Source organism: Doryrhamphus excisus, chromosome 1, assembly GCF_030265055.1.
Source record: "Doryrhamphus excisus isolate RoL2022-K1 chromosome 1, RoL_Dexc_1.0, whole genome shotgun sequence".
NCBI classification, from domain to species: Eukaryota; Metazoa; Chordata; class Actinopteri; order Syngnathiformes; family Syngnathidae; genus Doryrhamphus; species Doryrhamphus excisus.
The window spans coordinates 5034297-5058453 of record NC_080466.1 but is presented as its reverse complement, the minus strand read 5'-3'; the positions used below and the strand labels follow the sequence as shown (position 1 = coordinate 5058453).

Here is a 24157-nt window from a genome sequence, read left to right as displayed (position 1 = left end):
TGGACAATGGGGTTATATTTACATAGTTAAGGTTGCGATGTCCTACCCCTTCCCTATCCACGCGTTGTGACTGGTCATTTTAGTCTTGCCTCTCGATTGTTGATTGGCTTAACGTTTTGCGGAAGACTAAGGGAGGAGTTTCGTCAAATGTGTGTTGGGTTGTTTGACAGTCATTGAAGGAAAACCGGAGTCCATCAGCTCAGGTAAACACACTGTGTTAATAACGTTCTATTACGTTCTAAATTCATTTCGAATTGCCATTTTGAATCCGAGGCATACACATGACGTAGAGTTTTCCACGAGTGTTAACGAGAAAGGAACTGTGCAAAGTAACTCACCGCTAAGTGTGAATAACGGTGGTGTTATACCCGAATACCTAATGCGTGTTGAAAGGAAATGCGATACTGTTTTGCAATAACGTGGTAGCATCAATATGCGGAGTTCTATATACGTCCTGTCTATGGAAGCCTTATATCAACAGAGGACCGCTATCGGTAGCATCGACCGCTAGCTTACAGTATGTTGTCAGCTGCCCTTACAAATGGAACAGTCAGGTGCCCTCTGCCCTAAATGTAGGAAGGTGTTGCCCGGTGTTTGGATTTTTCAAACGCACGAATATCACAAGAGAACGATCGAAGCACTGACACTTTATGTCTCAACCTTCTGACCTGAGCACATTCGGTGTCACTAACGTATTTTTGAGATGGTTAGCAAGAAGCTAACATTGCTAATTTGCAGTTGCTAAATATAGCATGACTTGTTTTTGTCATACTAGCAATTTCTGTGAAGTGCATTTGTAGTATTATTTCTGCTTTTCCTAAAAAAAATAACCGTCCACCACGAAGCGGCGAGTAAAATCGGGGATGCAAATTATTCAAAACTATTTTGGCGTGAGGAAATATGAGCTAACACATTTTCTTGTTGTGATCTTTGCTCGTCTAGCGCACACTGAGTGTATTCACCTTTTGCTTCCATCTGATCACGCCATAAGACAATTTACCTGTAACGTGTCGTGACATGTAGACATGGTGGTATGTATCTGTTTTTACAAGTTTGCACCAGGCAGTGTCCCAGATGAGGCCCAATCACATACAAGTGATTCAAACACTTCATCCAACCTACTAACACAACATTACCAATCTCATTTCCCTGAGCTTGTATCATGTTATACAGCATTGTTTGTGTTGGGGTCTTCTCTGGACAGTGCTGTCAACACACAGTTTGTTGTTCACAGAGAACAATAGATGTCGGCCTTTGTGGAGGGAGGCATTGCTTGGAGGCCAGAGGCTGGCTCTTACCTCATCACTTGGGGGCAATACACCCATGTCTTTCTTGCAATGCTGTTAGTACATACAATACACTGCAAAGCATAACTAATTCTGTTATCCGGATGGTCACAGTTGTAGAGCACCAGAGTCAGAAGAGAAGACTAAAGCCAAAAGCAAACATTATTTTAAAATACAATAGAAAGTCTCTCTGGATCATGCCTGATCAATTTCCACAAAATGGGGACTTTTGTTGACTTTCACTGACTGACCTTTGTTGTCATTTGCATCCAGCACAAGCTCACTTAGATTTCTCGACTAAGCTAGGCAGCTTATATCACATACAGATATAGCACAATAAGTATACTAATGACAGGAAGGGTCAATTACTGTATGGATATCATTGACATTGGCTTTAAAGCTGACAGATAATGAGATATAATGGCAGATGAAGCCTCTCCCTTCTTGCTCTCTCTATTGCAGCAGCATCCTGTTCTGTTGTTTTGTCACGGCGTCTTACTTCATGCAACATGACTTCCCTTGCAGCCTGTTAATTCAATTTCGTCTGTATACAGCTGTTCAGTGACATGTCAGCCATCCGCTGATGATAAAGATTAAGCAGCCATTATGTATCTGACGTCAGTGTTGACAAGCCTAACCCTGGGCTGCATTTGAGCTGCAACATTGTTCCAGTGGGAAACAATGTCAATTCGATATGACTCTGACCTAAGCTAGCAATTTAGCTTTTATTTGTCCACAGACACAAGCTTATTGTCTCACACATACCACATATGCCTGCATCAGCTTACTCAGGGTGTTGGTACAGTATGTAGCAGGCTGGAATAATAACTGCTATAATAATTGCTTACATGAACAGTAACAGAGTTTATTGGCTATTCCCAGGAAAGGTTCATTGCAGTACAAAGGGGGAAAGGTTATTTCTAACTACAGACACCAGTGTCTTTTTTATGTTTTTTATTCAAATAATCAAGCCATTATAATTAATAGAGTACCTTTATTCTGGTGAGTAAGTAGATCATGCCATAGGGAAGTGAATGGAGTTGGCTACCATCTGGACGGGTTTATCATCTGTTATCTAAAATGGTGTCTGTGTTTAATGTGTGGGACAAAAGACTGGCTCAGGGTCCTCTGGCTCCTGCTGGTGCTGCAGGACGCAATCATTTGACTCTTCTATGTTCCTTGCTCTCATTGAACGGATTTGAACCAGGGATTAACTTGTTTTTTTATAGCATCTTGATAGGAATACAGTCTTGTCAACAGCTTTGAAACTCTTTCCCAAGGCTGTTCTTCTCTTGATCGTCCATAGCATGGTTTCCAGAAAATAATGCAAAATACCCCATGAATTAAAGGGATAAATAAACATTTAATGTCACTTTTGTTGTGATTGAAGCCTGTGGGGAGGACTGGAGAATGAGGAGGCGAGAGCAGCATGGTTTTTCACTTTCTTTATCAAAGTGCTGGCACTTGCAATTTTCTTTGGCCCCGTGATGGGTTATTTTGCAGCCACACTCGCTCAAAAAGCAGAGACTTGTGGTGTAACTGTGTTTGTTAGCAATGAACTCCATAGTCAACTGTTGATGACATAGTGGGGCATTGGAGCTGGGGGACAATTAAGCATGGACTTCGATTGGCCGCAATTTCTGTAATTTTAGCATATCAGCAATTGGCCGATCCTTACATATGAAACCTAATCTACCTCTGCATAGGTCCGAAAGGCTGTGTCCTTTTGCTCTGCCAGACTGGCAGCTAGAAATTGAGCTTTAGTAGTTTGGACAGCAATTTTCGAAACCTTTCATTTATATTTGTGAGAAATACCTCCTGTGGAGTTAAACAAGTTTGTATTGTTTCACAGTATTGTTCAATGGTTTTCATGAAACTAAGATTTGAACATTGAAGGTGTATGCCGTCAGTTATTAAAAACAAAAAAAACGGGATCAGTGATAGGCCAGAAATTTGTAATCTGTGCATCCCTGTTTTCTTCTACTTGTATTGTTTGTTACCCCTCTGTTCATGCTGTACCAAGCAACAAGCACAAAAGCGTGTGTGACACTTTGCTGTGCTGCAATAATTTCTATTTATGATCACACTTTTCCCCTTTGCCTTCCCTGGTACCATTCTGTGTCATGAAAAGCCAAAGAAAAAGCAAAACACACTTAACCAGAGTTCATCCACAAGTATGAGCTAGGCAAATTACTTGAAAATTATATGGACTTTCTTTTAGTTTGAATTTTGAGATTCCACAATATGGTAACAGTACAGTTTACATGCACTGAAATTGTTTGTTCTTATGTTTTTCTCCCCAGTGGCCGTTTATGGATCATCCCTATGAAGAAACAAGGTTACAATGGGACAGAGTACCTCGGAACAAGAGGTCCAAACAGATGGCCCCGAGGTTGGTTTGTCGTTTGGATAATAGACAGCGTTACCGTTACTTTTGTCCGGGGAACTGCAGAGCTATTGAACGGAAGACTATTCTCTCCATGCCAAATATATTTTTAGGGTGCACATGCTGCCTTTGTACTCTCACCATCTGCCTACACCACTCTCAATATCCCCCGAGTCCAGCATTTGCTGCTCCCGTGCTTGTCGCACACTTATCGATATTCTCTGATAACATGTAGACTCATTGAGTGGAATGCGAAAAACCAATTATTCCTCCTTCCAAGGATCTGATAGCAAATCCCAAAACATACAAGTCTATCTTAGCAGCTACATGTGCCAACTCCCTGTGCTGCTGCTTTTTCAATTAAGATGTGCTTTGTTTGATAGGGCAGACTTTTAAGGATACATTTATCTCTTAAGGGAGAGAAAATAATGTTTTCAAATATAGTAGGCTTCATTTTAAGCTCTTCTGTTGATGTGGCATCAAAAGTCAAGCTTAACGTATTAAGAATATATCTTGTTGTGAATATATTCCCTTTGAATGGAATGTCGACAATATTCATCCTCTTCGGAGCAGAAGTCTGGCAGCAAGGCTGATACTACTTTATTCATAGTTAAGTTTCCGAGACGTCCTCTTTGATCAAAATTTTAGCTTTTTGGGCACTTATTTCATAAAAATAGCACATCATTCATAATAAAACTAATATGTGTGACTCCTGTGTTATTTTTAATTAGTAATATTTTTTTTATTTGTTACTTGAGGTCAAGTTTGATGACATCAAGACATTTGTGGAGGAGGAACTTCAGACCAGCATGGTAAGTTACGACAGCTCAGCGCTTGGTATGTTATAAATGACTAATATATTTAGCAGACTTTAAGTCTCAAGTGTTTCTTTTTCTGTAGATGATGGGGATTTTAATTGGTGCTGGTGTCGCCATAGTCCTCATTGCCATTCTCATCTTCTTCGTCCTGCGACGGATCCAACTTCGAAGTCAGTGATTTGTTCTTCGCAAACTCGTAGGTGTTTCTGTTGTTTTAAAATTGTTGTTTTGTTGTTGACAGAGCTAGAAGCACAGGAGGCTCCCAAGTACCGCTTTCGTAAGAGGGACAAAGTCATGTTCTACGGGCGAAAGATCATGCGTAAAGTAAGCATAGCTCTCGGGAATTCAAGCCACACTGTTGAAAAGTTTTTGCTTCGTCTTCGTCACATGAATGTTTCTCTACAGGTCTCCCAGTCTACCTCTTCCCTGGTGGGTACATCCTCCTCTTCAAGGCCACGCCTGAAAAAGAAGCAGAAGATGCTCAACATTGCCAAAAAGTACATCAATAAAGATCAGTCTCAGCAGCCCCTACACCGCTCATCTTCTCATTCCACAACCTGAAATGTCCTCTTTGCAGGATTCTGCGCTTTAAGAAGGAAGTGCCTACTCTGCAGGCTAAAGAACCCCCTCCCTCTGTACTGGAGGCAGACCTTACAGAGTTTGATGTGGCCAACTCTCACCTTCCATCTGAGGTGCTCTACATGCTCAAAAATGTCCGGTAGGTTGCACACAAGAAGTTATGTTTCCTCTGTATTATTATGCTTAAGCTTTGAGAGTCATGTCTTCTTGAATGGATTGATCTAAAGCCGTTGTAGCTTCGCAGAAGAAATGTATTTGGATGTAAGTGAACTATGTCATTCATTGCAGAGTGCTGGGTCACTTTGAGAAGCCCCTCTTCCTGGAGTTGTGCAAGCACATGGTGTTTGTGCAGTTCCAACAAGGGGAGTACGTCTTCAGGCCAGGTCTGCCGGACAGCAGCATCTACGTAGTTCAAGATGGAAAACTAGAATTGTGCCTTACAGGAGCGGTAAGAAATGTTTGTCTTTCATCCATGGTGAAATCAATAGTGCCGCTGTCACAGTCTCTAAGTCTGTTGCTCATGTTTGTCCCTCAGGATGGCAAAGAAAGTGTGGTGAAGGAGGTTTTCCCAGGAGACAGTGTCCACAGCCTCCTCAGCATCCTGGATGTCATCACAGTAAGTTGTTCACATTTGTCTGACAGGCACGTGTAGAGGCATGTACACAGATGCAATCATCCATAAAGGTTTCACCATCTTCCTGCTTGGAATTCCTTTCAAATTGCATCATTTGCTAAATGATTCTCTGTTAGTCAATTTTTTCAGCAGTTGTAATCAAATCCTTCTTGACATCCTGTATGGATTCATCATGAAATTCATTCATTTTCTACTGCTTTTCCTCATGAGGGTCTTGGGGTTGCTGGAGCCTATCCCAGCTGTCTTCGGGCGAGAAGCGGGGTACACCCTGGACTGGTCGCCAGCCAATCACAGGGCACATATAGACAAACAACCATTCACACTCACATTCATACCTATGGACAATTTGGAGTCGCCAATTAACCTAGCATGTTTTTGGAATGTGGGAGGAAACCGGAGTACCCGGAGAAAACCCACACATTCACGGGGAGAACATGCAAACTCCACACAGAGATGGCCTGGTCTCCTAGCTGTGAGGTCTGCGCGCTAACCACTCGACCGCCGTGCCGCCTTCATTATGAAATATGGTTGTAAATTATATTTTTCTTTTTCTTAATTTCCTTTCCATGTTTGTGTGTCCAGGGCCACCAGAAGCCTTATAGAACAGTGTCAGCACGAGCTGCTGAGGTTTCTACTGTTCTGCGTTTGCCAGTAGAGGCCTTCCTCTCTATATTTGAAAAGTACCCTGAGAGCCTGGTGCGGGTAGTACAGGTTAGTTTTGTTCTGTCGTTGTCATTTCTTTTGGTTCCAGTTCCTGTTTTTTTTAGCTGTGCTTAATTCACATATTTTATGCAGGTTTGTTATGGATCCCATTTGAGATCTTTTGTATGACTTCATAGAGCAGATGTGGTTTGGATAAAATCATCTGTCAAACTTCTGCCTTCCAGATTATTATGGTTCGTCTCCAAAGAGTAACAGTGTTAGCCCTGCATAACTACCTGGGCCTTACAAATGAGCTCTTCAGTCATGTGAGTTGACAAACGCACACAGTGGCAGTGTACACAGGTACATAGGTACGAACTTCCTGTATGTATTAAATCTTTTTGTCATACACACTTCACTTTTGGACAGGAATTGCATCCCTCACGTCAGCCGCCTCCTTCTCCCCACCCAACGCGCACCAGTCCCACCCGCCACGGCAAGCGCTTTGGCAGCCTGACAGTGCCTGAGGAGCATCGAGAAGCTGCCATAAAAGGTGATATGGCAGGTAAGGAAAAAAAAATGACTTGAAGCTTTGAAGTATATCAGAATGTGAAATATGGAGACAGTTCTTGAATTTCAAATTTCATTCAGGAGATCAAGGGAAAGATGGAGCAACTCTCAGTAGGACCATCTCCATGCCTGTGGATATTGCTGGTGAGGCCGAACACGGAATGCCTAAGTAGAAAGACATATGACAAAACAGGTTTGGGGGTTAATTTACATGCACTGATTTGGATATGACATGGATATGAGAAATAAAAAATAATAATTGGCTGTAACCATGCCAACCATATTTCCATGCACAAACCCCAGAAGGCAACACAGCACTCTGCACCCCTTCCCTTCTGAGTAAATGTCCAATGCATTACACATCTCATGCTGACCCTTCCCTGATGCCCTCAAACTCCGTTTCAGTGCTGCCTTTATGTCAGCTAGCTGATCTGCATGCTTGGCAGCGCATATTTGTGCCGTGAGTGTTGAGTGTTCCCTCAGCACTCATGTTTCGGCTCACGCCATTGTGAGACTTAAAGTACTGCCCTGTATACGTATATTGTGAAAATGTTTTGAGTGGACATGCCATGCAATTTTAAATGGTGTAACCACCGGATGATCAGCACCTATCTCCATCAACATCATACTGTAGTTCATAATCATAATCAAAATTTGTATTTATTTCTTTGCAGGTATGCAGAAAAGTCTGAAATCAGACTTCGACATGGCATATGAAAGGGGACGGATCTCTGTTTCTGCAGAAGACGGCAGCACTCCACCTAACTTTACTCGGGTCAGTTCAGGGCATACTGTTTGATGACCGGTGGTATAACACTGACTATATTCATATTTTATTCGTCTACATCGTTAGTCTGTTTCCCAGGATCAAAGGGAGCGGAAGGTGACAGTGGATGAGGTTCCCTCAGGGATTTACCTGTATCCAGAGGAAGAGGCGGGAGTGGATAATATTTTCACAACTGTATCCTGTCGCTCTAGTTCAGCATTGTTTGAGGAAGCTCAGAAAGAGGTCCTAAAGCTCATGAAAATTGAGGTAAGTATCAATATTATCTAGCCATCGCTCATAATCCTCATTAGGGTTGCGGGTATGCTGGAGCCTATCCCAGCTGTTTTTGGGCAAGAGGTGGGGTACACCCTGGAGTGGTCGCCAGACAACATGCATGTTTGTTTGGAATGTGGGAGGGAACCAGAGTACCTGGGAGAAAACCTATGCATGCACAGGGAGATTTGCACATGCAAACTCCACACAGAGACGCCAAAGCGGAGAATCGAACCCAGGTCTTCCTGATCTCCTGACTGTGTGGCCTACATACTAACCCCTCGCCACCTCAGTATTGTAGATCGTTCATCTAAAGGTGGAACATAGCATTTCCTGGTTGACTCATTCTCTCCGACTGTCCTCTTAATTGCAGGACCCTTCTCTATTAAATGGAAGAGTTACTTTACATCATGCCAAAGCTGGGGCAGTCCTGGCAAGGCAAGGAGACCAGGTAATGATAATAGAAGAAATATATTTATAAATGGATAAGAGACCAAATATTGTCTCTTTATTTTAAAATGATAATATGGTAAAATGATGACTCAATTACGTGACCCCACTTTCTGTCTTCAAGGACGTGAGTCTGCACTTTGTGCTGTCGGGTTGCCTGCATGTGTACCAGCGGATGATAAACAAGCAAGAAGCCGTTTGCCTGTTTGTGACCCACCCGGGGGAGATGGTGGGACAGCTCGCTGTGCTCACAGGAGAACCCCTCATTTTCACCATCAAGGCCATACGAGACTGCACTTACCTCAAGATATCAAAATCTGATTTCTATGAGTGAGTATTTTGGAATGAATTTACTTAGTCTTTTATATTTATTTGCCATCACTGTAAATAAACATTTGTAATGTTTTACTGTACTGTGCAGGATTATGAGAGAACAGCCCAGCGTGGTGTTGAGTGCAGCTCACACTGTGGCCATCAGGATGTCACCATTTGTTCGGCAGATGGACTTTGCTATTGACTGGATGGCTGTAGAGGCGGGTAGAGCCCTGTACAGGTATACGTGAGTCCATCTACTGGTGTACTTGTACTTGTTACTCATTGTGTATTAATTTACAGTGAAATATTATTATTAGTAGATACAATGTACCATCTGTGTCTTCTCTCCACACTTATACAGACAAGATGACCAGTCAGACTGCACCTACATTGTCCTGAACGGACGTCTGCGCTCAGTCATTCGCAAGGCCAATGGGAAGAAAGAACTCGTCGGGGAATATGGACGAGGCGACCTCATTGGAGTGGTGAGACATTGTGAATGTCCAAATAAAACATGTTATAAAGATGTAATAAAAGATGTTCCTTTTAATTGCTTAGACTGTACTGCATCATAATACAGTTTAGTTACTTTCTTTTCACTCAATCAAATATCTAAATTGAATTTAGGCAGATAAATTTAAATCATATAGAATATAACTTAAAAGCTTGAAAAAAAGCGTGACACTATATAATGAGTTTTAACATATTGACAGAATGTTAGCTTTATATTTTTGATATTTGACATTGGCCAATTATGTAAGGTGGAGGCACTGACCAAACAGCCGAGAGCCACCACTGTGCATGCTGTAAGAGACACTGAACTGGTGAAGTTGCCTGAGGGGACACTCAACAACATCAAGAGAAGATATCCTCAGGTAAAAATAGAGTACTTTCTGCAGACTCGTGTGGTGCACAGACTAACTGTTGTGTGTTCAGGTGGTGACGAGGTTGATCCACTTATTGGGCCAGAAAATTCTGGGGAACCTCCAGCAGGGTCGAGGGCCATTCTCAGGTAAAGCGGTCATGATCAGAAACCAATCACGATGCAAATTGGAGTGCATAATTCAACAGTTAAATCATTTCTAATCTCAAGTGTTTGTTCATCTTAATGTCACACACCTGCCTTGCAGGTTCAACTCTCAGTCTCCCGAATATGACCACCAGTGCTGATGTAACAAACCCCGCCAGCAACCTCTCTACTGTGGCTGTGTTACCTGTGTGTGATGAGGTGCCAATCAATGCATTCAACCTGGAGCTCAGCCATGCACTCAGTGCCATTGGTAGGCCACATTGGTGTCATAGTTGTTATTCTTCCTTGTTATATGATTTATTATGTCTTTTGTTTAACATCAAGGGCCCACACTGTTACTGACCAGTGACATCATCAGAGAGCGACTTGGTGCATCTGCTTTGGACAGGTCAGCGTCTTCCCGTTCTTATCTCATTATTGTTATTTTATATTGCATGTACTGTGTATGGTTTTGTAGCTTTGGACACTCTACTTATATTCACCAGCATCCATGAGTACCGTCTGTCAGGCTGGTTGGCTCAGCAAGAGGACATAAATCGAATAGTCTTGTACCAGACTGACAACAGCATGACTCCATGGACTCAGCGTTGTATTCGTCAGGCAGATTGCATTCTTATCGTTGGCCTGGGAGACCAGGAACCTACCTTGGGAGAGGTTTGTGTCATTTGTCGAGAAAATGGAAAGGCAAGGTGATAATACTAATATCTTCTGATCTGTGCCACCAGTTGGAGCAGATGCTGGAGAACACAGCAGTCCGGGCACTGAAACAGCTGATCCTTCTACACAAAGAGGATGGTCCAGGCCCTTCCAGGACTGTAGAGTGGCTCAACATGCGTAGCTGGTGCTCAGGGCATCTCCACCTAAAGTGTCCTCGCAGGGTCTTCTCCAGACGTAGCCCCAGCAAACTGGTATGAGGAGCTATATAGACTCTTGTATAGCTCAAGTGTGAGCTTTGCAGGTTTTGCACTTATCTTCAATGTTTTGTAGAGGGAAGTTTATGAAAAGGTTTTTGAGAAAACCGCGGATAGGCACAGTGACTTCTCTCGGCTGGCGCGAGTGCTGACTGGAAACAGTATCGCTCTGGTGTTGGGAGGAGGTGGCGCGAGGTGAGCTGCTTAGATCCAATATGATCAAATAATGTTGATACCATCTGTGAATGTGTAACACGCTGATGTCCATGTGTTTGTCCTCAACAGAGGTTGTTCTCATGTGGGTGTAATTAAGGCTATGGAGGAAGCGGGGATTCCCATTGACATTGTAGGCGGAACCTCCATTGGTTCATTCATTGGGGCACTGTATGCTGAAGAGAGAAGTGCCGTCAGAACCAAGCAGAGAGCCAGAGAGTGGTCCAAGGTGCAGCACTCGTGTTAATACAATACCAATCTAACGTTTGGGCACACTTCCTCATGTTTTTCATTGAGAAGGTGTGTTTAAACTTTAGACTCGTGCCGAAGGGCATTCAGAAATTGTAACTCTCTGGGATACATTTGATTTTTAGTAATTTGTACATTGTGTCCACTGCAGGATGCAGGTTAAAGTTTTTTAATGTTACAATATATTTTATTACATCTGTTTTGCCATCCATTTTGCACAATTTTTGATATTTTTTATTCATAGTGCAATAAAACAATGGCTGATGAGATGGACTCACATATGCTGTGGTCATCCACAATTACTATGAAATGTACAGTCTTCAATTTTTATTTATCATTTATTGACCTGGTCTTCTAATGGCGGAAAATGTGTGTTTTATTGTTTAATAGGCAATGAACTCCGTATTCAAAACTGTCCTTGACCTGACCTATCCCATCACCTCCATGTTCTCTGGTTCTGCCTTCAACACAAGCATCTACAAAGTGTTTCAGGACAAACAAGCTGAGGTGAAATGTTGCAGTGTGTGTAATTTGCCCACTTTCATATAAGAATGATCATGATACCAAATGTGTCCTCAGGACCTGTGGTTGCCGTACTTCAACGTCACTACTGACATCACAGCGTCAGCCATGCGCGTTCACCAGGATGGTAAGTGACAACTAATTTGATGGGAGGGACAACCTACCTTTTATTATATTTTGTCATTAAGCTTAAGACAACATACACATACAGTATACTAGATCTTGTCAGTGTTTAATATAATAAATAAATCTACACTAACACAACTTGTAATAAATAGTGATTAATGCTTGGTCTGTCAGAAGGAAAATAACATAGACTATAATTGTGGTGTACTTAGTCAGACACATTATACTCTAAGACCTGATATCCTTTTTATGACAAATCATGGTGTGGCTTTTGGCATGCTTTCAGATAAATGGTTTATTGTGGCACACTCCAATCTAAAATGACACTTCAATGTGGAAATTGAGATAAGGTGTAAAACATTATAATAAAAATAAAGCAGAAATTCTCTTTCTGTGGATGGCGTGCCAACAAAATACAGTAATGACAGTGCTAGTTTGGAGGATGCCACAACCTACGATTTTGGAATCAATGCACTGTAAATGCAATGTTTGGATGTATTTTATATGCTTGTGTTTTTGCTAATCTGCATCATGACTAACATGAGCTAAAGTAGATACCAGTCTTCTGCACCCCACAAATCCAGTACAGTATTCCATGATTGATGTAGTTACATTCTGCTACATCACATAACAAATTGGTGATTTGCAAACCTATTTGTATTTAAAAATGCTGGATTTGAGGGTTTTTCAGTTCTGCTGAAAAATCTTGAATATAGATGTTTGCATCGTGGCATGTTTTTTTTAACATCTGGAGCAAAGCCTTCCTTTCTGTCTCTCACTCTTTCCTGTTACGTTGACTTGACCAGTGCTCACTTTTTCCACATTCTTTTTTACATCTTAATTTCCTCCTTATTTACTGACATTTCATCTACTAAAATATCAAAAGCTGCTACTTTGTCAACAAACAGCCATGTGTGCTGAAGTCAGGACAAAGAGACATAATAGAGATGCTCATCGGAGTTCTGGAGCAGACAAAATGATCCGTGTAGTCACTTAAAACGCTTTTAACGTTCCCATGTCCATGTCAACATGTAGGATCCAGAACACTCCATCCCGCTGTTTCCTTCCTTGCTTTAAAATGACATCATCATGTTTCATTCACCTCCATTCTCTGCTTCCTCTAGATCTAGTATTTTTCTAGTAGTTGTAAATTTAAATTTAAATGGATATATGTTTCTTTGTATGTTCCTATGCAGATAGAAACACCAACAAAGTTTGCTCCACATTTTAGAACTTGCAGGTTGTAGTTTGAGGTCTAACAGTGTATTTTTTTGAAGCGGTGGACTTCCTGTTTCTTTACTTTTATCTTAATTCTTCCGGGTTTCTCTCTCACCTACTACTCGACTTCCTCTTTCCTTGCTTGTTATCTAACAGTGCTAATATTTGTTGCCAGCTATTTAACGGACTGGCTGTCTTGGCCATGTTTTAATTCCATTTTAGTAGTTGCTGAATGTATTCCTGTTCATGTGTATGTGCTCTCAGAGGAAAACTTTACCTTTTTTTTAATTTAGGTAAACGTAGATACATTCGATTGACTTTGAAACACCATTTGCATTTTTATTAGGGTGATACTTTTGCAAATATTGTGGTTCTTTTGTCATCTCATTCATTCCAGCGGCAACTTCTTGTGGTCTCCCTCTCTGTTGTTGTCATCTTTCTCTGTCTTTTCCTGCACTCTCTCTCCTTCTCTTCTTCTCTTTTCCACCTGTGACTTAAAGTCCAGCCCATATTTAATGTGATCCTCCTTCTCCATCTCAATTTCCTGACAGGTTGCGTCTGGCGGTATGTTAGAGCCAGCGCCTCCTACACCCCCTATTTACCTCCCCTGTGTGACCCCAAGGATGGCCACTTGCTTGTGGATGGTTGCTATGTTAACAATGTCCCAGGTCAGATTTTAACGCGGCCGCGTACGAAACCTCTTCCCTCACCCTCAAAGTCCACAATCAGTCACTCGGCTATCGTCTCTCTCCCGTTCCTAACTAACCCCGCCCCGACCAGGTAGACTTGGGGAGCCCATGGTTTGGAAGGAAAGACAAAGTTTATTATGTTTTCTCAATCGGGGCCACCAATCATTTTGATAGAGCATCTCTAGTAGCAAAAACGAACATCTCGTCTTTCAGAATTGCAATTAGTCTTTTGGCTAAATACTCCTGCATGTGTGGGTTACTGAGTTGCATGATCTTATGGCGGATTCTGGCCTCTTAAAAATGTCATTCCTGGAATTCACTTGTTAGTGCTGATACTTTGATGCATTAGTTATCCAGCCCAGCGTTACATAGTATTCCTCCCCATGGGGGCGCCAGAGGACTGCAAGGGAGTGTTTTTTGTTTAAGTGGGCACAACTGCATACAATAGTACAACACCAATATCATAATGGCTATACAATAATGTAATGTTTAAGTGTCTTACAATACAATTATTTCATTAAATAGAATTGGGTGCTTTTCTTCATCACACTGAATACCATTGTCATCAACAAGTGGTGTCACCATTGGTCTAGATTCAAAGGAATATTATTTATTTTATTTTATTATTTATTTTATTTTTTAATGTAGCGAAACAAAGTTATTAAATACAAAGTCATGTGTTACTACTATCAATATTTCAACATTTTCTGTTTACGTTATGCCTTTTTGTCCCATTTTCTCCATTTTTGCTTTTTTTTTTTAGCTTAATTTTAGTTTAACAAAATGCAGCGGACCAAAACAAACACCCCCCCCCCCCCCAAAAAAAAAAAGTGGCAATTGCCCGCCCTTCAGACACCCCTGTCCTAAAGGAAACGTGCTTTCCTGTCGGCATCACACATTTCTTTTACTGTACAAAGTTGTGCTTGTCATAGCACTTGTCCTTGGGACATGCAGCGGATTCACCTTTTCTCTCTTAAGGAAGTTTTTATTGATTAGTTATTAAGAAATATATCACTGTTTCATTTTAATCCACCCCTCGGTTCATCCTCACCTAAAGAAAGATGTTGAGTCTCTCTTCCAGCACACCTTTCTCCTTCCCCCGGCTTTGCTTGCATGCTTCTGTGTGCATGCCAGTTGTTGGACACATTGATACAACAAATATGCAATACACATTTGTGGCTTGCTTCTTTCTCTTTTGCTGTTTACTTAAGTGTTTGGGAATAAGTGTTCTGGATTCTGCCAATTTATATCCATGTACAAGCTGAAAAGAACCATTAAATCAGAAGAAAATGTCCCTGCAAAGACCACTAGTCTCAATTCTCAAATACTCCATGCACCAGTACACCCCCATGTTTTTCTGTGGTGCTACTTGTCCTTCCAACCCATGTAGCTCTCTGTCTGCATCTGCCTCTGCTGGCATTCATATGTACTGCAGAATCGAGCAGGCTGGTTGCTTCTTAACTCAAACTTGTCTCAACAGCAGCTGCTTCTTTGCCATGCAGCACATTAAATTCACTTGAGCTCAATTTATTACCTATAAACTGTGACAAAAACGTGCTGTTGTTGAGACAGAATTTGGAAATTTGCACAGCCTTGGTGCTCTGCGATGGCTGCCTTTTGCCTTTTACCTGCTGCACAACTCCCATTGGATCTCTGCAAGGTCATGCAAGGTTTGCTTTGGTGTACAGCAGAGTGTAAAGGCGGGCAGAACTACAGTCCCACACTTGGCAGGGATCGGCTCCCCATCCTGGGGTAATCTGTGTCTGGTGTTTGGGATTGTGGTCTGCACCAACACTAACATAAATCACTTAGCAAACATTGAGATGTTATCCCCCCCTCCCTCCCTCCTTCCGCCCTCGGTGTGCCAGGCTCTCTATGGCGCTATGTGCGGGCGAGCATGACCCTATCCGGGTACCTGCCGCCTCTCTGCGACCCTAAAGATGGGAACTTGCTTATGGATGGTGGCTACATCAACAACCTGCCAGGCAAGTAAAGGTGGTGCCTTCTCCCAGTCTCCACCAATGTCCTGATCCCAAAAAAGGGGGTTAAAGTGGACTTTGACGGAAGCTAGTTTGGTGGTTTGATGAAATCAATAATGTATGCAGTATTGGTGAGTAGAATTCCCTTATGTAAGGAACCATTAACATCTTAGATTACTTTGGTTATTTGATCCCAATGAGAGTATAAGGGTGCATTCACATCTACAGACCTGTTTTGTTAACCTAAATTTTTTTTTCCATTCCAAACTTCTATTGGTACTTGTACTTGTACTTGTGCTGAGACATTATTCCTCCAGCGTGTCTTTGGTCTGCCCGTGGGCCTTCTCCCAGCTGGGCATACCCATAACACCTCACCAGGGAGGCATCCAGACTAGATGTCTGAGTCACCTCAACTGGCTCCTCTCCATGCGAAGGAGCAGTGGCTCCCGGATGACCGAGCTCCTTACCCTATCTTTAATTATACTATTTCCAGGATCAATTAAGGGTTAATCAAACTGAATTCCCAGTAGATGATGCAAGGCTGCTGTGATTGAATGCACCCTTTTATGATGTCAATTTAAGAAAGAATCAGAAAAGGCCTTTGTCACACCTGCTAAATGAGAACGGTAAGTATGCACTGTACAAACGGATTGAAAGTTGAAGTTGTATCGTGGTAAGACTGACAGCCAGTCCAATGTAAAAGTACTACATTACAATGGACTCGTTTTCAGACCTGCACAGTTCTGGCCAAATGTTTTGAGAATGGCACAAATGTTAATTTTCACAGCGTCTTCTTCTGTGTTTGTGATGGAAATTTGCATATAATTTAGAATGTTAGAAACAGTCATAAGATGAATGGCAATTCATTGTCCCCTTTTCTCATGAATATGAACTTATAATAAATATAAAAAAGCCCTGCCACAAAATGACCACCTGACACAATAGTGATTCTCAGGTTAACATAGGGGAGTGTTTACATGGACAAAAACTGGAGATGACTTTGCAGTCCTGATTGAGTGACAATACAGACAGGTACCTTTAAAGGGAGACTGGTGTTTGGTATCTTTGTTATTCCTCTGTTAAGGAAGCGCATGTTGTCATCATTGCTTAGCAGTTAAAGGGTTTCACAGGCAAGGATATTGCTGCTAGTGTGATTGCACCTCAATCAACCATTTATTGCATCATCAAGAAGTTCAAGAGGTTCAGTTGTTGCCACTTTTCTCCAGGAAAAACATCAGGGACTGACTGGTATTCTGCAAAAGCTACAGGTATTGGGATCCTGAAGACTGGGGTAAAACCCTTTTTAATGAATCTCTTTTGTAATTTTTCTTTTTTGGGGGGGGTCCAGAAAAAACATACACATTTTGGGGGGTCATGGGCAGGAAACTCTGAAAACTTCACTCCCTTTGAGAACTTGTGGTCAATCCGGGTGGACAAAACAAAACCTGCAAATTCTGACAAAATCCAATCATTATTATGCAATAATAGACTGTCATAAGTGAGGATGTGGCCCACAAGTGTCAATACCATAATGATATTTGACAATATCTGAAAACACTGAAGCAGTAGACTTTGTGAAAACCAAAACTTGTCTTTCTCAAAACATTTGCCCACGACTGTAGACTTGCAGGTAAAGGTTGGGAGGTTTTACATGGTACATTTTTCTAGTTTTGGTATTTAGACACATCAAAAACAATCTGTTGTCTTTAGAACAGAGCAACACGGGTAGTGTGCACTTCATTTATAAAACTGCATCATTGGAACCTCACACGTTTATGTTTGTAAATCATTACTCAGCTCTACTTGTTCTGCTTGTCTTGCTCTACTCAAAAATGAGCCCCATTCCAACCAAAGAAATCTTAGGTTGAATCTGATAAGGAGTTCCCCCATATTGTAAACATTTGCGTCAGATGTTTGTGATGTGTAATGTGGTAGAGCGATTATACTTCTATGATGTTACTGTAATGATTCAAACAAGAGTAGCTGCATTTCACAAAGCTACACACTGCATTTCTATGTTTGGACTGGGTCTCATCTTCCGTCGATTCTCATCTCAAAATCTGGTGAAATATGACGTTCTTTGGGCCCAAAGATTATCTGATAGTGTCTTGGAAAATCATTTCTACCTAATGAGACTTGCCAGGGGACGTATAAAATATGCCCACTTGTAGTGATGAACTTTTTTCAGATTCCTTATGCCTAAAACTTCATTTATGGCCCTTTTGGCACTCCAGATCAGAGCTTTGGACTTGGGTCATATTTCTATTTGACTTTAAATAGGCTCAACACCACCACAGTACTAGCTCCCAAATTAGCGCTCTGTTCCAAATCTACATTATCAGTCACTGTACAAATAATATGGTGGTGTCAGTCTGTTTAAAATGTTGCTGTGAAATGAACCTGATAACGTTGAAAATATTAAAGAGTCATTTTCTTACCACACCCACTGCTCGTTTGTGCTATGTGCTTAATATCTACCACAGCGGACATTGCAAGGAACATGGGCGCCAAAACGGTCATTGCCATTGACGTGGGCAGCCAGGATGAAACAGACCTCTGTAACTATGGCGACTGCCTGTCTGGCTGGTGGTTGCTGTGGAAACGAATCAATCCCTGGGCTGAAAAAGTCAAGGTGCGTCCAACTTTGACACCTCCGTGATAAATGTACTTTCTCTCCACCCTGTCGCTGGGATGACCATTGTTCAAGGTGCATTCTCACAGAGTCAGTACATTATTCATTCAATTGGGATTCTTGCCCCTTTTTCCAGGTGCCAGATATGGCGGAGATCCAGTCTCGACTGGCTTACGTGTCTTGCGTGCGGCAATTAGAGGTGGTCAAGAAGAGTGCTTATTGCGAGTACATTCGACCACCCATTGATCGTTTCAAGACCATGGACTTCGGCAAGTTTGACGAAATTTATGTGAGTTACTTCATGACATATATATGTAATGTATAGACATTTGTCCTGGCCATTTTGTATGTTTACAAAAGGCTTCGGTTACTTCTAGGGATGTCCGATATTGTCCAACTCTCAATTTCTGATACCGATATCAGCCGATGCCTATATCTGTAACATGACATATCTCCTGTTGTGGAACGAACATTCATTTTCTTTCTTTACTTATCCTCACGAGGGTCACAGGCATGCTGGAGCCTATTCCAGCTGTCTTTGATCAAGAGGCGGGGTACACCCTGGACTGGTCGCACATATAGACAAACAACCATTCACACTCACATTCATACCTATGGACAATTTGGAGTCGCCAATTAACCTAGCATGTTTTTGGAATGTGGGAGGAAACCGGAGTACCCGGAGAAAACACACGCATGCACGGGGAGAACATGCAAACTCCACACAGAGATGGGGTAATCGAACCTGATTCTCCTAGCCGTGTGACCTGCGTGCTAACCACTCGACCACCGATGGTTTTCATGACCTGGGGGAGGAATAAAAATGTATATTGATAATTGTCGGTTCTAATAATTATTGGACATCCCTAATTACTAGCATTATGAAAACTGTGTGAGCAACACAGGCCATGCGTGCCGCACTATGCTGTTGCAGGATGTGGGCTTCCAGCACGGCAAGCTTTTGTTCACTGGCTGGGCTCGAGGTGACATCATCGATAACATGCTGAAGGACCACAGATCAGCTGACTACAACGACAGCAAAAGAGTTGATGTGAGAACCACACACTTACCAAACTACTATTAAACTGTAGTATAGAACTGCAAGTATGATTATTTTCATAGTCATTTAATCTGAAGCTTGTTGTTTTGATTAATCAAGTAATCAGCTAGGCCCCAGACGGACCAAATCAATATGAACCAACTTCAAACAGTTAGTGATTTGGTCAGTAAAGAGGCTAAAATGTCGATCACTGTTGTTTTAAGTCAAAGATGATATGTGTAATAAGACAATATGTGTGCCTTCATCAATCACACTTGAGTGGATGAAATCAGACAATATTTACATTTTTAAATAAAAAAAACAAATTCAAATACCTAACAATAGAATAGTTATGTTACATCAGGCTGCATCAATATTCAATATCGAAACTCTTGTATTAATGCCTAATTAATAATTTCTTCTCAGTCATGCACATGTCAAGGAGCTGATTTCACCGACCTTGCAGAGATTGTATCCAGGATAGAGCCAGTCCAAAACTACGTTTCTGCTGAGGGTGAAGGTCCATTCTTTATTGCAGTTTTTCCTCATTAAAATGTGTTTTAGACAGTACTACACTGGTAACCGATTTCCTATAGTAAAGCCCACACCAGTTTAATTGGAATAAAGCAGCCACATATCCTTGGTAGTTGATGGATGTTGCTGGGTTCAGCGAACTCATAAATTCTCTTTGTAATATCTCTTTCCCCTTTAGCGGAAGAGTCAGACTGTCTGACGGAGTACGAAGAGGACGGGATGGACACTGTGAGAGAGGAGGAAGGACAGGAGGAGGAAGAAGAGCCAGAGGACCCAGATGACCCAGACGACCATTCCCCTGGAGAGTGGGGGCAGAATGGAGTCTTCCAGACTGTGAGTATCATTTTGGGTCTGCCTCAAGAAAAATGAATTATACACGTCATGTTTTCAAAAACCGAAAGAACATGTTATCATATATTTATTTTATTTTTTGTCTGGAAGTCAAGTCAGTAAATTGTTTACTAATAGTGGCCCCTATAAACTGTGTATAAGAAAAAATATATACTCAACGTAAAAAAAACAAAGCACCTCAAAATGTTGACATGGAATAGTTAGAATATTATTATTATGAATTATTGCCAGTTTGACCTCACCAAAAAAAGTTACCGTTTATGATCATACTAAGTACCGCAGTTGCTCCATGTGTGCATGATTTAGAGATGCGAACTTCATTTCTTTTGTCCAGTACTAAGAAAATATTATTTATTATTTATTATTTATTATTTATTATTTATTATTTATTATTTATTATTTATTATTTATTATTTATTATTTATTATTTATTATTTATTATTTATTATTATTTCAAATTAATTCCATTTGTCCAAACCTAATAAAAAAAATACAACCTAATTTGTTGTGTCGGTTTTTCATAATATTACAACTTCAAAAAAATATGTATTTCTTGTCTTCAATATTCAACTCTTGCCTGTTTTTCCTCATATCACAAGTATATTCTCATAGAATTGAGACATTTTTTTTCTTTCTATTTTGACGTTCAATTGTGAAAATTTCAGCTGCTTTCTTTCTTTTTGTAAAATGTCTTCTCATAATGTTATGACCATACTATCATAAGATTATAATTTTTCCCCCAACCGAATGTAATGTTCAAAAGATTACAAAATGTTGTTTTGTCTCTCATATTACAACTTTTTTTTAAAATAAAAAAGATCCTTTTTGTTTAATATTTCAAGTTTATGGTACTGAGATTATGTTATTTTTCTTTTTAATACTATGATTTTATTATTGTGAAATTATGACTTTTTCTCAAATTACAACTCTTGATATTTTGACTTTATCTGTGTAAATCTATGCTAATTTTTCAGTTTTTGCTGTTGTTTTTTTTCAAAAATTTTATTTATCCAATGTATTGCGGGCCAATATAAAAACACCAGAATGCTGCAAATGGTCACTGCGCCACACTTTGGACACCCCTAGTGGAGATATACAGCATATCAACTCCTATATCCCCAACTCCCTAAGACTGAATCATCAGTGCCTCTGCTGGTTGTGGCAAAGTACTACACTTCAGCCTCTGTCATTGGCTTTGACATTAAACGTGGTTTTTACTCTGCAGGATGAGGAGAAATCTGTGAGGCAACGTCGAAAGCTCACCAGTGACACTTCTGAAGTCTCTGACTGCTGACAGCAAGATTTTCAAGTGGATCATTAAGGGCCCAAAAAAAAGAACAACATGGACAACATGTTCCATTCCAGATGTTTCTGGAAATGCTGTTTTTTTAAAAAAAAAAATTGAATCCATCATCTAAGCTGTCTCAACATCTGTGAGTAAACAGGAAGTGGCTTTCTTTCCCACACGGTGGATTCCCATCCTGTGCCCTCTCACCTCATTTACTCATCAGAGGAGGAACTTGCACGCCACTGCAGTTTTTTGGCTTTGCAGACACTTCAATGCATGCCTCCTAAGAAACACTGTGTGCGTGTGTGTATGTGTGTATGTGTGCGTGCCTCTATAATGACTGAATGTTGAAATATAGCAGCCAGGACACTGCAAGATTGAGGATTAAGGAGGAATGAATGCTAATGGAAGGCACATCAAGAAGTCGTTTTGGAAATCAGGATGACTCATCAAAATGCGGAGCTATTAGACGTTGGGAAAGGGACTTTAGAATGTTTTAAAATGAGTTAAAAGAGAGGAAATGGACCAGGAAGTTGTCATTTTAATTTAATTTAATTCAAAGTAACGCACAATAGCAGATTGTGATACTGTAGGGAGTCAGTAATGATAGGCAGACGGAGTGAATGTGGGATGGACTTTTGGAAAGAATGAGCTGGTTCTATGTGATCCATGTTGGTGTCAAACTGTGGCCAGTGTTTGATTCCATCCCCCTTTGCTACACTGAAGGGCCGGTACACAGGGTTTCCTGACGGTACAAGAAGATGAGAAAGATTCCTTCACATGGAGATGCTCATGTTCTTAACATACTGTACAGTATCACAGCCACATGTTAACGTTATGAACTCACAGACTCACAAACACCCTGAGTAAAAGTCACTTTATGTACCCGAATGAATATATGGACCTTTTTATACGACGTGGTACACAACTAAGGAATCTTCATCGAAAACAAAAGTGGTCTTTAACTTTAATTGTACTGTTTTCTTTTTTTTTTTTTTTTTGCCAGGTCTTACATTTTTCACTACTTATATTTTTTATTAATTTTTATGTGCATGTATATTTTCTTAATTTGTGGTGTTTATTTTTGTTTATTTTACTTAAATCTGGTCTGTACGGGAATATTGCAAGTACTACTTGCTCATAAAAAGCTAATTTATAATGAAAGAACACAATAAGATCATTAATTTAATATGCACACTAATAAATATATGCATCATGCCACAATGAATTTTAACCTCTTATTATTTTTGAAATGTTAAATTATGTTGGAATTAGAAGTTACTTAGTCAGCTGCAGAGATATCGTACTTTTATTTACATACGAACATAAGAAGCTCTGTCATCAGCAATTTTGGGCAATTTTACAAACATTTTACGCAATATTTTAAAAAAATGTCTGCACAAATGACTTGTTATTAAAACAAAAATATACATTTAAGGACCTCCATACTTAATCTGGACTTGGCACAAACACCAAACCTCTGCGGTTTCCTCCCACATTCCAAAAACATGCTAGGTTAATTGGCGACTCCAAATTGTTGCATACCCGCGACACTCGTGAGGATAAGCGACATAGAAAATGGATGAAAACAAAAGAAAAGACAAACTTGTGCTGTAATATAAGTTTTACACTCATGTTTTTTTTAATGGACTGGTGAAAAGTTGAATATGCTGAGTGCTAATCATGTGATTCAGATAATGTAAGACACTTTGCCAAAAACAACAGAGTGAGAAAATAACAGGTGGTGGCGGAGGTCAAAACAATGTGGGAGTTCTGTCATCTGCAATGACCACTTTTATCGTCTCTACTCGTGAACTCTTTACAAAACGCTGTCATATATTCATCTATATTCAGTAAAAAGTAGTGGCGTCACACAAATCATGGAGATATTAATTAACCCTTTCAGGGACAGTGGTCACTACAGTGGACAGCTATTTAAAAGCTGTATTCTCCTACATGAACGAGTCTTAATGTCACGGTTGTGCATCAGGCACGACAGTGGACACTAGTGTGTCGTGCCATATTCTGACACTCATCGGTCAATTTTTGTAAGTGCAAAGAAAACATCTTAACAACAATATCTGTCAATTCCTTCTATTGGAGGAGAAAAAAAAATATCGGAACATCAAGCAACGACTAAGCAGTAATATAAATTAAAATATCCAAGTATTGATTTAGTGATTTAAAGAACTTGTGATAGGCGGCACGGCGGTCGAGTGGTTAGCGCACAGACCTCACAGCCAGGAGGACCATGGTTCGATTCCACCCTCGGCCATCTCTGTGTGGAGTTTGCATGTTCTCCCCGTGCATGCGTGGGTTTTCTCCGGGTACTCCGGTTTCCTCCCACATTCCAAAAACATGCTAGGTTAATTGATGACTCCAAATTGTCCATAGGTATGAATGTGAGTGTGAATGGTTGTTTGTCTATATGTGCCTTGTGATCGGCTGGCGACCAGTCCAGGGTGTACCCCGCCTCTCGCCCGAAGACAGCTGGGATAGGCTCCAGCACCCCCACGACCCTCCTGAGGAAAAAGCGGTAGAAAATGAATGAATGAAGTAACTTGTGATTGATCATGTGTCCATTAAATTGCATTACTAGTGCTAGAATGTAAAACTTAACTGGGCTCTCACTACGGTTCATATTACATCACTTTTAT

At 40.8% G+C, this 24157-nt stretch overlaps 1 protein-coding gene across 6 annotated transcripts; it reads left to right on the top strand.

The window, feature by feature from the left end:
- Positions 1–125: 125 nt before the first annotated feature.
- Positions 126–22728, top strand: pnpla6 (patatin-like phospholipase domain containing 6). Of its 6 annotated transcripts, none has more exons than XM_058078889.1 (36): positions 126–203; positions 3590–3678; positions 4431–4484; positions 4573–4660; positions 4732–4814; positions 4896–4987; positions 5068–5208; positions 5358–5517; positions 5605–5685; positions 6286–6414; positions 6591–6671; positions 6775–6910; positions 6997–7059; positions 7590–7690; positions 7769–7948; positions 8328–8405; positions 8529–8734; positions 8826–8957; positions 9081–9204; positions 9481–9594; positions 9656–9731; positions 9850–9999; positions 10074–10137; positions 10235–10403; positions 10475–10657; positions 10737–10855; positions 10946–11102; positions 11513–11629; positions 11702–11771; positions 15546–15662; positions 18140–18288; positions 18425–18577; positions 19223–19339; positions 19754–19841; positions 20040–20194; positions 21438–22728. In XM_058078889.1, the coding sequence occupies exons 2-36, from the start codon at positions 3631–3633 to the stop codon at positions 21504–21506; spliced, it is 4044 nt and encodes a 1347-aa protein (XP_057934872.1). In that variant the 5' UTR covers positions 126–203; positions 3590–3630; the 3' UTR covers positions 21507–22728. The 6 variants fall into 6 exon arrangements, 5 of the variants coding, with proteins under 5 accessions (XP_057934872.1, XP_057934858.1, XP_057934849.1 ...); XM_058078875.1 differs by having other exon boundaries at positions 19754–19847; XM_058078866.1 differs by lacking the exon at positions 15546–15662 and adding an exon at positions 13540–13656 and having other exon boundaries at positions 19754–19847.
- Positions 22729–24157: the final 1429 nt, after the last annotated feature.